Raw genomic sequence first — 14751 nt, 5'->3', positions numbered from 1 at the left:
TTTGTAGAATTTGGAAGTTTGACATTTTTTTTCTGGTAGTTCTCAAATTGCTTGACAGCCGTCTCCCAAGCTATGCATTCTTGAAATTGATCTAAAATTTTCATTCGCTTTACCTGCGGGTATGAAAACAATTGTGTGTGGATATAATCATTTAAAGGGGCACACATAGAAAAAAGATATATGGTGGATTGGAAAACATCTGCAAATCGTAAACGGAGAGGTTCTTTGTTTAAATATCCATCTCAAGGGTCCACGGTGTGTTACCCTTCACATTCCTCTTCTTTTAAACAGAAATTTCGCTGATATATTGTGGACCAAAACAACACTATCAGCTTTTAGTAAAACCATTCTATCACTCTGCTTTCCCCTTTCCCCTCCCCACAAGGAGGAAAGCCTAAAAGCAACTGAATCAGTGGGGTGAAATCTTAGGAAATACTATGCAAGTTAAAAAACACAAAACGAAACATAAATGTGAGATCTTCTACCTTGGTGTGGAACATCTTACCAGAGTTGATTTGCGGGTGCATTGGTATAATCTGGGAGTCTCATTTTACTTCTTTGGAAATGGGTCCATGACATTTTTCGGTGTTTGTAACTGAGATAGTAGTGACACAAGATTGTGAATAATTAATTATTCATGTTCTGGCAGTAGGAATCTTAGGTGTCGGCCATATGTTGTGGAGGCCTTTGTTTCAAACTCAAGTAACAAGGGATAAAAGAGTAAGCTGTGTAACAGGAGAGTAAATGTTGAACTGGCATCCTAGGAGCTGGAGGAAGGGGAAGGAGAGTGCGTGACACTGAAAGAGCGTTCACAGACCTTCTCCGCTTGGGCACCGGACGGGACAGGCCTTGGTGCCAGGGGCTCCAGGGCTTAGCTGGCGGGCAGGGGGTTGGATCCCGGTGTCCTCAACCCGGAAACCTTCAACTTGGCTGGGAAGGAAGGAGTAGCGTGGGTGCAGGACTGTGCCTGGGCCCGCCCACCAGGGAGCAGCCCTCGGGAGGCTGGGTGGCTGGATGAAAGCGGCTGTCGCCTGGGCAGAGCACTGCACGCGGGAGGTGTCTACACAGGCGCTGAGAAGGCGCCTTTCGGGTCACCCTCACAAACTGCAGACCCCGCAAGAAAGTTAGGCTCAGGCGGTGTACGTGAATCAAGACGCTGTGGGGTGGATCCCGAGGGAATGGGCACTGGTTGCCATAGGACAGAAGATATTAAAGTTGAAGAGATGTTGCCGCGGGGAGGGAGCCTGGAAGAAGGCTGGAGAGCCCGGGAGGTCCTGAAGCCTGGTGGCGCCCCAGTCCCCTAACCCCTGAGGGAGGGGAAGCAGGTCAGGGCCCATCCCCCGAGTCCTGACCGGTCCTGGGAACTGGGAAAGGGCCGGCGTCAGGGTGTCTAACCCGTGGCGTCCTTGCCTCCCCACGGTGTGCCGCGCAGGGTGCTGGAGAAGAAGCAGGAGACCGGGGAGACCATCGAGCTGACGGAGGATGGGAAGCCCCTGGAGGTGCCTGAGAAGAAGGCGCCGCTGTGCGACTGCAGGTGCTTCGGTCTGCCACGTCGCTATATCATCGCCATCATGAGCGGCCTGGGCTTCTGCATCTCCTTCGGCATCCGCTGCAACCTAGGCGTGGCCATCGTGGACATGGTCAACAACAGCACCATCCACCGCGGGGGCAAGGTCATCAAGGAGGTGGGCAACAGCTGGCCCTGTGGTTTCGCAAAGCCACTTCACCTGTTTGAGCCCCACTATCCCCATTGAATGAGGAAGGCTTGTCCGGCCCCTCGAGCACTGCCCTTCTAGATTGGGACGCGACAGTATAATCAAGCCCTTTTCAGGCTGGAGCAAGTCTCTTCTGTTCTCTGGGCCTTCCTCTTCTCCCCTGCAAAGTGTAAAATAAAACATCTGGCTCACTAGGTTTTTGAGGAGAGTGACTTTATACAAGGAATTGGTCCTTAATACTGTCCGCTAAATCTAAATCGAACTATTTTCTTTTACTCGGAAGAATAGAGCAGCAGGTTAGTTATAATTTTCCCCGGCTTCCGATTCTCGCCAACATTCTCCATAACCAAAATGAAACGAAACCGAAAAACAAATCAAACAACTGTGCACACACATCGGCAGTTTTAGCCGAGGGGTCTTTAGGAGCGTCCCACCTGACTGTCGGAGGGGAGCCGATGCAGCGCAGGACAGTCTCGGGGTCACGGGGAAGCCAGTCCCGTAATCTTAGGATGTGCGTTGGGTGACGCTTAGGGAGAGGAGGGTCAACGTCAAGGTCACAGAAACCCGTGGGCCCCGACTTCCTGTTTAGTGATCTGAGCTAACGTAAGCCAAGCAGAGCGAGGGTTGGGGGTTGGGATGCAAAATTTGGGACGGGCTGTGGATGGGAAGCTGTGAGCGCTGATGGGCCCTGGGTATTCCGGGAAACAGTGCAAAGTGCGTTTGGTTTCATAATTTTATTCAAAGGGGGGAAAAATAAGGGTCCTCAGTTCCCCAGGCCGGATAAGGGCTCATTCATCTTTCCTGCGCAGAGAGTTCTCCCCAGTGTACTGTAAGGTTCACCTTGTGCAGCGGACCAGGCTGGTGAGGGCGGAGTTAGGCCCCGACCTTCAGACACACCCTCTCCCGCTCTTCTGACCACCTCTGAACAGCCCCTTCCCCTCCACTGAGTCCCCCAGTTTCCCCGGGCTTTTCCAAATCTTTCTGGCCTATGCCCATCCCCATTGTGCTGGGACCATCCTTCCTACTAGGTCCTCCGACTTCAGCACCTTCCATCCCAAGCTCCCCACCTCCCTTCCCCAGAATTTCTCCAGCTGGGTTCCATTCTCCAAGCGATTCCACTACTGCGTGGTCGGCGTCGGCTAAATGGACCCGCGTCAGGTGTCTCTTTCCCCAGCCAACGAACAGAATCCCTTCGTGGGGAGTCCTCATTTCCCAAACTCGAGCCCTGATGACTCCTCGCTCGCAGAGGCGATCCGACCTTCCTGGCAGTCGTCGGGGAGCAAAGCCAGGGCGCCCAACTTCGCTATTAATCACAATCCATTTCAAACGAGCACGGTTTTTCAGTTAAAAGAGGCATTTCTTCTCCGTAAGAAGATACAGCTTCAATTTTGTTAGGAAACGAAAATTAAGCCACCCCCATGCTCAGAATGCTGGGAGTACCCCGGGCGGTGAGGGCTGTTCGACCGAGAATTACTGAACATGAATTTTCAGCCCAAGCACTGACTCTACTCTCTCCCTCCACCTGTTTTTTGTTTTGTTTTGTTTTCCTACTCCCCTAGAAAGCCAAATTCAACTGGGACCCGGAAACCGTGGGGATGATCCACGGTTCTTTCTTTTGGGGCTACATCATCACCCAGATTCCGGGCGGCTACATCGCTTCTCGGCTGGCCGCCAACAGGTAAAGCATCGGGCCCGGCGGGGGCTCGGGGAGGTGGGACTTATACCCTCCGAGGGGCAGCGGAGGCCGCGGGCAGGAGCGACGGCCCCGCGGGGTTGGGGAACTCCTGGGCGAGGTCTCCTAGTACCCTGGAACCCACTCGCGGGGCTCGAACACTGTGCCTCGTTCCAGAATAAGGCGCCCCAAAGGATTTGGGTTTTCCACGGCGGGCGCACTTTGTCGCCGCCGCCTCCCTGCCCTGGCGTAACCTGCTTCTCGAGAAATGGTCGACGTGCCTCCGTGGCTGCTAGGAGCTGAGGCCAGGCGGGGAGCCGGGGAGCAGAGACGGCGCCGCCGAGCGCACAAAGGGATGGGGGGCGTCACTGCGCTCTGGTGTGCACGTCCTTCGGGTGCCCCTGCTCCGTGTGATGCTGACCTCCCCGTAGAGCGCAAAAAACAGCCCGCCCAGATGGTGCTCTGGGTCTGCAGGATTTGTTTCTATGGAGCCAGGCGGGATTTCAGGCGCCCCGGGTGCGACTCCACCTGTTAATGAGCTCTGCTGAGTAGGGGCGGGGGTGGGGAAGGCGCTCAGCTGCTGCCAGAGGCCTCCAGCCTGGCCGCGGTGGTGGCTGCAGCCGAGGTCCTAGCGCCAGCCCTCAGCAGTGCCCCCAGCGCCACCTGCAGAGGCACCCCGAAATACGAGGCGAAAGGACTGATGGGATAAGGGTGTCAAGGAGCACAGCCTGGCACACCGACTGTGAGAGACAGCTTCATTTGCTTCATTGTGTGTATTTTGATAAATAAAACTAAATGCTTCTTGAATCTAAGTGTTAAGCTGAGAAAGAAAAGATGCACTCCGCCCTTTCAGTTATTGCTACATAGAGACCCCAAATAAAGACTTTGGGCCTTCTTTCAGACCCTGTACCTATGACTTCACCCCTCTCGCTCCCCGCAAAAGGTCAAGTTTTCCTGGGAAGTAATCTAGAACTGGGCACCTCTCTAGTCTTGATCTCCTCTTTGCTTTCCTAAACTGGTCGCTCCCTATCCCTCAGTGAAATCTCCAAGGCCCCTTCCCTGGCTTTTGTCACCTACAATCCATTCACCAGAGGTGTTTTCCTGCGCAAGATTTCTCAGTCATCTCCAAGGCCTAGGGAGAGATTCTTGGAAATTTATTTTAGGCTTAATGCCCCTAGGGTGAGGATTTTTGGTCTGGCCTTCAAAATGTCGAGAGGAGAGTGCAATAGATTAGGAATAGTGCCTTTTGAATATCATCTTTACCTTGACATGATTATGGTTAATACTCAGACCCAACAGGAGAAAAAAATATTCTTTTTAAAAATGAATCAGTTTAAACTGAAAATTATTAACTGTGTAGAGAACCCAATTTTATGGATGGGATAAATTTTAAAAATTGATATAAGGCAGAAAAATGTAAAGGAATATTACTGGTAATGAACATGTTAGAGTTTTGACTTTTATATCCAAAATGCAGTGTCTTGAATCTCTCTTTTTCCTAAAAATATTTTCTAAAGCAAAACAAACTTCCCAGAAAGATACTCCAAACATACATATGTAAAATATTTTCACTTCATTGGGAAAACATCCAACAAGTCACCAAAAAAGAAAAAAGGAAACTCAATAAAATGTGAAATAAAAATATAATGGCTGTGCCTTTAAGTCTTTTTTCAGAGTCAAAACCTTCAGCTTGCCAAATGTTAAAATGCTAACATTTTCCTGCCAGGAAAAAACACCAGGGATGCTCCAGCATTCCCTCTTTCTAACACTGGGAGGTCAGTAAACAGGTTTTCTTAGTTAAAAAAAAAAAAAAAAAAAAATCAAGCTCATTGCTAGCATTTGTGTCATGTTTAGTAAAGAAAAGACTGATGTTGACTCAGGTTCTAATTTGTTTGGTAGATTTTCCTCAAGGGAAAAATTTTCTGAATTTTAGAATTATTATTTGAATCCAAAATCACCTTACCTTTAAGTGGATATTTAGGGAAGAGAAACAATATTTTCATACACAATGCTTTGTATTCTCCAAGGCTGAGAAAATAAAGTCAAAATTTATTGTAAAATCTTGTGAACAGATAGAAGAGTATAGATTCATTTCCTTATCACATTTTAAGATTTTTACATACTTGCTTTATTTTGAAAATAATATTACAAAACATACAGTGAGAAATATACAGCCTCCTGTGAAAACAGGTTTAAAATGTATAACATTCCCTTTTCTGATTATAAAAGTATTACATATCGAATAAAAATATATTAAAAAGAGGATAATAAAAAATCATAAATAACATAATCACCCAGAAACACCTTTATTGACAAGTTGGTGAATGTCCAATTAGTCCTATACATGCTACATAGAATTTTATCTTGGAAGACTTTTTTAACACAAAATTTTAAAGATTTTTAGAATTTGCTTGAAAGATGTATATTTCCTTTTTCAAAAACAGTAAAAAACAACACAGCAAGACCAGTTTTCCACCTACAGGCATTGTATACCCATTCTCCCTTCCCTATAGATCATTTAATAATAGAACAAGATTTCCCTTGAGTGAGATACTGGGGACAGAGTCCTTTCCCTCTAGGTGTAAAAGAAACTCATTTTGGAAAGTGTTTGCCATCAGCATTGTGGGTGGAACTAGAGCAGAGGAACTGAAGTGTGTGGAGACAGTTCCTCTAGAGAGAAGGGCTTCTGGTTACACTTCCTGGCAGATTTCTCAATGAAAAACAAATGATAATTTGGCTTCTCCATTTCATGGATTAAGCAAAAGCAGCCCTACTCTTGGTCAGAATACAGATTCTTGGTCCTTTTTCTTGTCCTATTCTAAGTATGCTTGCTGTCCTGCTCAATGAGGAGAGAAGGTGGGAGAGTAGCAGCGAAAGGAAACTGGGTCTCAGGGAGACCTCTTGCATCATTTTTTTCTTTTGCCTTTCCTTAAAGGGCTAATGCACATCCTGGGCCAGAGAATTTAGTCAAATCCATGGAGGGCTTTAGAGTGGGGAATCAAAGGAAGATTCCTCACAAAATCTGTAATGTTTAAGATGAGAACATTTAATACAGTGATAAGAAGGTATTGGAGGCAAATTAATTTTGTCTTTAAACAATAAAGAGCATAGGGCTTACAGTAACTCAAAAATTTATGAACGTGAAATTGCTAAAAAAACTATCTTTATCTTGCATTTAGAGAGTGATGAGGAACCTGGTCAAGTATTTAGTGGGAGAAACAACACAATTTTTACAAAGGCATAACCAAAGAGGTTCAGATTTACCAAAGGAAGTTTGGTCAACACTATATTTTTAATGGATGATATTGTATTCACAAAGACTCTTCTTGCCTCTGTCTAGGTGGCAATATTATTTAAGCCCTGTTTAAAAAATTTCCCTGTTCTGCTTCTGTCCTCCTGACTTCCCAACTCTGCTTTAATTATTTATGTAACACTATTGCCAGCTATCATACCGCTATTTTTCTTTCTGATCTATAACTAAGAAATAACTGCCTTCCTACAATAAAATGTAAGCTCCATGAGTGCAAGCAGTTTTGTCCTTGTTACTTACACTGCTCTATCCAAAGAGACCCTGACCCATAATAGATACTTGTGGAATAAATGAAATAAACATCACAAAGTGTTTTGCACCTTTTACAAAAGGCAATATTACATAGTGGTTAAGATACAGGATCTAAAGCCAAATGGCATGGGTTCAGACTTCTGAATGTATTACTTAATAACTGAATGACTTAAAACATTATTTAACATCTCTGAGCCTCAGTTTGCATTTCTGTAAAAGGGAGCTAATCAAACTATCTACCTGATATGAGTATCATGACAGCTAATTAAGAGAATATGTGTAAAGTTCTTAGATATGCCTGGCACTCAATAATTGTTGGCTGTTATCATTTATTTTCAATCACATCTTAATTCAGAAAAAATTGAAAGAAAAAACCTCTTGTGATCACTCGATATCACTTGTGTTTAAATTTGCTGTAAGTATTAGTAATGCAAAAAGATTATTTCTATTGTGATAAAAATACCTCTTTTCACATGTCAGATTTCTGCCTTTAAAATTATTTTCCCATACACACTTCACAATTAAAATTATTGTTCACTGAAAATGTCATAAGTCTCATTTGAAGGCTTGTAAAGGGCTGTCTTAAAAAATTACTTATAGCCAAGAGTGTAGAGAGTGCTAGTATTTCAGTGCATGCAATCTTTGAATTCTGGCCAGGCATTATAAATGCGCTTAGAGAAATCCATTTAAGTTTGAGGTTAGTCTTCTCTGATGAAAATTAAAGATTATTTCCCCCACCCCTATCCTTTATTCAAAGAGGGTTCAGTTCCAAGTGCAACATTTTACCTTTTCAGGTATTTCTTGAGTTTCTAACTTGACTTTCGTTAAAGAGAAAACAGTTCTTTATTCAGATAAGAGACTGAGGATCACATGTATGTGTAGCATATAGTGAACTCCCTATAACAGAAAGAACCCATATTAGACCTGGACAGGGCTCATCTAATCCAATCCTCTCACTTTATCCACCGGGAAGGGAAATGGAGAATCAGGGAGGCAGTGACTGGCTCAAAGTCACAAAGAGATTGTGACTAAAACTCAGGTGTCCAGTAATACATGACCACAGGCTCTCTCTATGTTGAAATGTATCATCCCTGCCTCATATTATTTGCTTTATGGCAAAGTTCACTTTCAGTAGCAAGCTGAGCCCTCTGCTCTCTGAATGAGTGCCTGCAATCTATCATGTCCCAAATCCAGGACAGAAATCCACGAATTAGAGAGAGAAGGCTTTAGCAGGCCCAAGGGATTCTTAGATTTTCGTGGCAGGAGAAACATACTGTATTTTTGTGTGTGTACTGGCTCCCAAATTATTTGGCCATAACCTGAGTGCTTCTGTTCTTTTCCCTGCAAAAGGCAAAATCCAAACTTGATAAATACTTAGACAAATAGTGTGATTTTTCTGGAGGAAAAAACGTGGTATTTGGAACTTTTTCTCCTGATGCAGCCCTTTGGGAGTTTGAGCTTCTAGAAGATTGAAGAGGTTTGAGCGTGACTGGGATAGCTTAAAACTTTTGTCTGCAAGAAAGAAGAGGTTCTTCCTTGCAATTTTGATTGATACAGCTCAGTTTGTACTACTGATATAAAAAAGAGAAGATTTATACTTAAAAATGAACAAATTTTAATACATGGATTATAGAACTGTTTACTAATGTGCATTTGCATTTATGTAAGTGGAGTTTGATATACTTTAGGTAAATATATGGCTTGCCTGATTATGAAAATGTGAGAATGATCTTTAGGAAGATGAACAAAGATATTTTAAACACATCTTCATATTTTAAGTCCAGAAAGAAATAATTTTACTGGTGTTATTCTGTCATTTTTCTTTCACAGAAATAAAATAATGAAGATGGGCTTTATATATAGTAATAAGCATTGGAAATAGACTCTTAAGTCTCATCACCAAACACTGTCTCCCTCTCCCTCTCTCCCTCTCTCCCTCTCTCCCTCTCTCCCTCTCTCCCTCTCTCCCTCTCTCCCTCTCTCCCTCTCTCCCTCTCTCTCCTATCATCTTTTTTCCTCTACACTTACTTATCCATTGTAACGTGGATTGCAAGCAGGGGTTTCTTAACACTTCCAGTGAGAAATATTTGCAAATTCCTTTTGGTGAGAAAATAATTCAGATTATTTTCATAAAGCCTGCTGCAAGAGACCACCATCCTGCTATGATGGAATTGGTTTATAGTCCTCCAGTCTTTCAGGGCCAGAGGTGACTATCTCTATTTCACTCATCTAGCTGCCTATCAAACATCTAGCCATCTTCCCATTGTGGGCTCTATAGGTTAGGTATCTGGGGCAATGCAGAAGAGGCCTTCTTTTCTTCTGACAAAAGAAAATACCCTTTCCAGGAGATGAATAGATGTATCTGGGAGGAGGGGTCCCTAAGGGCTTGCACGTGGTTTGCTGACACACGCTTCTCTCTCCTTCCATTCTCCTCTCCTCCCACCCTTACTAGGTCTGCCTTCCCCTGCGGCTGCCACAGCCTACTACTGCAGTGCAGAAGCAGCCTCTGGGGGGAGGGACGTGATTTTGAGGGAGGAGAGAGTCAGGTGGGCAGCTGGTAGAATGATTCTCCCGCTGCCATATGCCACTGTTGGGGCTGTCTAATTTCTCTGTCATGAGTGATGAAGTCATTTTTACAACATAATGAGGTACCAAGGGACCCAGAGGGCTGGCTTGTGCTTGTGTATTCCTTTTTTAATTTGGGAATGGGGGCATCAGATGTGACAAAGGGAGGCACTGGAGTCCTGATTTGATTAGATTAAATCCATTAAACAGCCTGAATCAGTCTATTCCTGCAGACCCTCTAGAAGAGGATTAGTGCCACACCTGGGGTGAGGAACACTAGATCCCTGTTAAGTGACAAGCCCCTACGCAAATGGAAACTGATTGATTGATTCCGGGAAAATAGATATCATCTGTAGAAATGACAAGTCACCAGTGTTCCTGTCACATCTTCCGGGCAAATCCTTGTCGGGTGGGCTTGATATGTGAGGTTGTTTGTGGCTATGGGTCATAGAAAGAGAAGATGACTGGGAATTTCACAGCTAACTCACTCTGGGTCACAATGAATGTTAATCATCAGGCAGGGCGTGATGCCGGTTCTCAGCAACTGCATTTGCTTTTCCAAACATTTCTGTATCAGGGATACTATATGCCTCTCAATTCTGGCAATCCGTTTGGTAATATAGAAACTCCTCTCCCTCTCTCTATCTTCTCTCTCTCTCTCCGTCTCTCTATCTTCTCTCTCTCTCTCTCTCTCTCTCTCTCTCTCTCTCTCTCTCACACACACACACACACACACACACACTTCTTTTCCCTTTTTTGTCTTACAGTGTGAAATGATTATATTATCTTACATATAATCACTTTAAGAATACTGGAGTGTACGTATGTGTGTGTGTGTGTGTATATAACAAGCAGAAAAGAAACAAGTAAAATGAGGTTTTAACTTGAAAATAAGCAAATTGAATTCATCTTAGTATGTCATTTGCTGCAAGAGAAACCATGAGGAAAACAACAATTTTAAGTAGCTTTCAAGTGGTTTATCGTTTTGAAAATCAATCTTAATAAGCAAATGGCTCTTATTTCATTTCACAGAAATTGTAACGATGTTCTTTGAGACATTTAGAGCACCCATCAGTTTCTAATCCTGTTCTTCAGGCACAGAAAAGTTAAGATTTTTCATATTTAGTTTGCACATTTCTTTGCTTTTCTTTCTCAACCCAGTTACTTACTTATGTTTGCACCAGGAGTGGGTTTTCAAGGTAGCACTTTAGCTGCCAATTATAAGGAGAAGGGCTTTAAACAGAATAAAATATCATTTTAGTTGAGATTCATCTTATTACTTGGAACTTCAAGTTCAGCAATATTTATCTAATTACTAATTAGATAGTTTGACTATTTGTTCAGCAAAAGCAATATATTAGTTTCATTTATTGCTAAAAAATTCGTGTAATTTGCTAGAATTTTCACTGATGGTTTATTTTTATATATGGTATTAACATAAATATAAGTACACTGATATAAATATACTGCCTGATATTACATATACTGATATAAATACTGCCTGATATTATAGATAACCTAGATTTACAAGCCAGAAAATCAAAAATTTATTTAAAAATGGAAAAATATTTATTTGGGGGAATTTATTTCTAAAAAAGTTTTTTAATATAAAATATAATATTTCTTTATTTTTCTTCACATTATTCACCTTTATTTGGAAGAAGCAGTGATCAGACCTTATGTGAGTTTCTTAACTGAAATGGATTATAAAGCAAAAAACAAAAAAAATGGAAAGCCCAGGCTATAAATCAGAAATTAGATTAATTTTACAAATGTGTAATTGGTTAATTATACTGAATAGAGTCTTAAATGTCTATTCTATAATCACCAATTCATTAAAACATTCTCAGATAAACTACATTATTATTTGATATGTTTTAAAGTTTAACATTTAACCTATGGCGAGGCATTGAAAAATGCACCTGAAAAAATCCACAGTGGAATTTCAAAAGACACAAAGATTGTAAAAATGAATCTGAAAAACAGCACAAATTTTCTCTTTGAGCCTCCTGACGTCAAGCAGTAGCATGACTGTTTAATTTATATGATGGAGTAGAGGACAGCCTTCTCCTAATCCATAGTTAAAAAGAGTCCAGAAATCTAGCTTTTAGATTAAAATGGGGAAAAATAGAAAGCCAGCTCCATTGCATGGAAACACAGAAGAGACACTCTAATTATGTGAAATGGAAAGGGGTGAGTGAATATCAGAAGAGCTTTTCAATCAATGTGAAGTAGATCATTGAGGTATAAAATTTCTACCTCACCCTAAACAGTACATTTGTATTGGGGGTGGGAAGAGAGAGGATATGAAATATAAATTGTCTTCATAATTGCCTTAGTTTTCCATTTCAGGAGGCAGATGCAATTAGAATTAAATAGAATAATAAATATATGTATCACTAAACTTTTTATACATATCATCATTCTTCCTTATAGCAACTCTATAAGGCAGACATTATTATACTTGTTTTACTGATGAGAGAACTGAACAGAGAATAGCAGAGTTATTTTCCCAAAGATCACTATCTGGTAAGAGGAAGATCTGGCATATGAACCCCAGTATGTCTGATTTCAAATGATGTGCTTCTTTACTAAATATATTTTTCCTATTGGATAGATTTGTGTGTATGTTCTTTAAAAAAATCTATTTTGTAGTCTCTTTTAAAAAATTACTATATTACTTAGTGCTGGGCTAGGTCCATAGGAAAGAGCAGCACAGCTGTGGAATAATTTAAAATATCTATTTATTTGCATGGTTTTGATTTTTAGACAAGTCTTTTGATAAACTTGAAAAACAGGTAATGCTGGGTAATATTTTCAGGGCAATATTGCTGTGAAATGTAATTGTGTGTCAGAGACTGGTGCTAGGGAAAATAAAACTCACATGAATATTAAATGTTTCTTAGTATGTAATCTATTTCCTTCTGTTGAGTTATCAAAAATATATTCAATGCTTATATTTGTTTTTGTAACATCAAGCCAAACAAAAATCATGACTATCAAGCATAATACAACATACACAACTATGTTAAATATTGATAAATGGAGAGATTCTTTAAGAGAACAATATATCACCTCTGAAGCACCTAGTTTAATTTTGAAAGCAGAGCTTCAAAGACAGTGGTTTCAAAAGCTAATGAGGATGTTGTGCTGAACAGAAAGTGTAATGGCAGTTGGTTTCAGGAGATTCCACAATGTTGTCTGGAAGACTTAAGGATGAGGCCAGACTGGGTCATGTACTTGAACTCAGCAACTATTTCAAGTGAGGATTTATCCACAGGAGTACTCTAAATTCTATAGTCCATAGCTACCATCCTATAGTTATTCTATGAGAGTAACTCAGCTTCCTAGATTGTTAGGATACCCAGAACAGCAGTTTGTCCCCATTAAAAACTCGAGAACAAATAAATGGTCAATTGATTTTAAGGCTATTGGGATAAAGAAAGCTCAAAGAAAAAAATACCTGTTATCACCTACGTATATCTCAGGAAGGGAAGATTTCATTTCCCTCGATTTAAAATCTTTATAAAAAAGTAACTGGTGATCATTTCTTAAGAGCATGCCACAAGCAAAGTATTCTGCTACCATCAAGGAGTTTGAAGAAATGAAAGACCTAGACTGTGCCCTCCAAGAGACACAGATAACGTGGGGGATGGAGGAACACATGATATCTTGGGTTAAGTCTTATAAAAATGATCTACAGTGCTTTAGGAATATCTGAGAGAGGCAATTAGCTGGAAAAGAAAGGCATGCGTGCGTGTATGGTGGGTAGGTATTGGGGGCAAGTCTGTGGGGATTCCAAGACAAGTAAAATTGATCTGAAGAAGGCTGTCAATTTTTGTTTGTTTCCTGTCAGGTACTTTAGATGGACTGTTGAGGCACAGATTGAGAGGCTGACGCATTTTAATCAATTCTATATGCCCTCAGAATGGGAGCTAGAATTCATGCACTTTAAGCTTCTAGAATTTCAGGATAATACAGAATGACTTTGAATCCATGGTCACAGAAATAGCATTATTAATTAGGGCAAAAACATTCTGGAAGAAAAAGACAGAGAATAAAACTTCTCTGAAAACTCTGTTGAATGTTAGGGAATTTCTATATTATGATAACTGATACTATAAACTACTTACTGTTAACCAGATACTGTCTCCTTTCATAAGTGATTTATTTAATCTTCATGATAATCCCTTGAATTATGAAGACATATTATCTCCATTTTACAAATGGAGAAGGTAAGGCTTAGAGAACTCAAGTATTAACAACTTGCACAAGGTCAGACATAGTAAGAAATTAGAGTTGGAAATTGAATTCGTACAGTGTAACCATAGAACGTGTATTCTTAACTAATGTTATGTCATGCTGTTCATATGCCCCCAAGAAAAATATGGCAGCTGCTCGGTCAATTTGGTTAATGAAGACAATCAAAACCAGGTCAAAGAACTTCACTTTGGGTCTTGATCAAATGATCTAATTATGATTTGTGTTTTATAAGGGACATTGTCCTTTTCAGCAGGTGTTTCCTTTCCACCCATGCTGCTCCCCTCTATAATAAAAGGTAAGGCTCTTACTTCAGCTGTGGTGACAAGCTCTGTTCTCTCTGGGCCTGTCCCTTGCCCCAGATCTGTCTCTTCTGTGATGGCTGGGGGAATATCTAGCATAGTACTGCTAAATCAATGATTCTAATATCAGGAAAAGCGACATCAGCCTCACCAGGGAACTTGTTAGAAATGCAAATTCTCAGGCACCGTGCAAACCTAGGGAATCAGAAGCTCTGGCACCCAGCACTCCATGTTTGAACAAGCTTCCTAAGGTGTTGATCATACGTGAGGAACTCTGGAAATCATAGTGCTGACCTAGGTTATATCCTAGAACTTCTTTTCCATACTCAGTTTTACTATTTCTTCCACTTCTTTTGTGAAGCTTAGATTTTGTTCATAAAAAGACAACCCTCCTGAAATGGGCCTCTCCATTTAACTACTTACTTCAAAGCCAACTACTAGGTATAAATTAAATAAGTTACAAGCATGTAAGTACAGCACAGAGACTATAGGCATTATTTTATAATAACTTTGTATGGAGTTTAATCTATAAAAATATTGAATCACTATGTTGTACACCTGGAACTAATATAATGTTGTAAGTCAACTATACTAAACAAACAAACAAACAAACAAACCATAGGAAGGATAGAGTAGAATTCTGCTCTCACTCCCCACTGCTTTGACAATCCATCT

At 41.3% G+C, this 14751-nt stretch overlaps 1 protein-coding gene across 1 annotated transcript in view; it reads left to right on the top strand.

Annotated features, from left to right (window-relative positions):
• The window catches only part of SLC17A6 (solute carrier family 17 member 6), a 38349-nt gene that overhangs the window by 2112 nt on the left and 21486 nt on the right, over nt 1-14751 (top strand). Inside the window, exons 2-3 of the mRNA XM_067749600.1 lie at nt 1433-1685; nt 3275-3393. Of these exons, the coding sequence (XP_067605701.1) occupies nt 1433-1685; nt 3275-3393 (372 nt within the window). The remainder of the gene's footprint in view (nt 1-1432; nt 1686-3274; nt 3394-14751) is intronic.

Source organism: Pseudorca crassidens, chromosome 9 (assembly GCF_039906515.1).
Source record: "Pseudorca crassidens isolate mPseCra1 chromosome 9, mPseCra1.hap1, whole genome shotgun sequence".
NCBI classification, from domain to species: Eukaryota; Metazoa; Chordata; class Mammalia; order Artiodactyla; family Delphinidae; genus Pseudorca; species Pseudorca crassidens.
The sequence above is the reverse complement of the archived record's forward strand: the minus strand, read 5'-3'. Positions and strand labels throughout refer to the sequence as shown.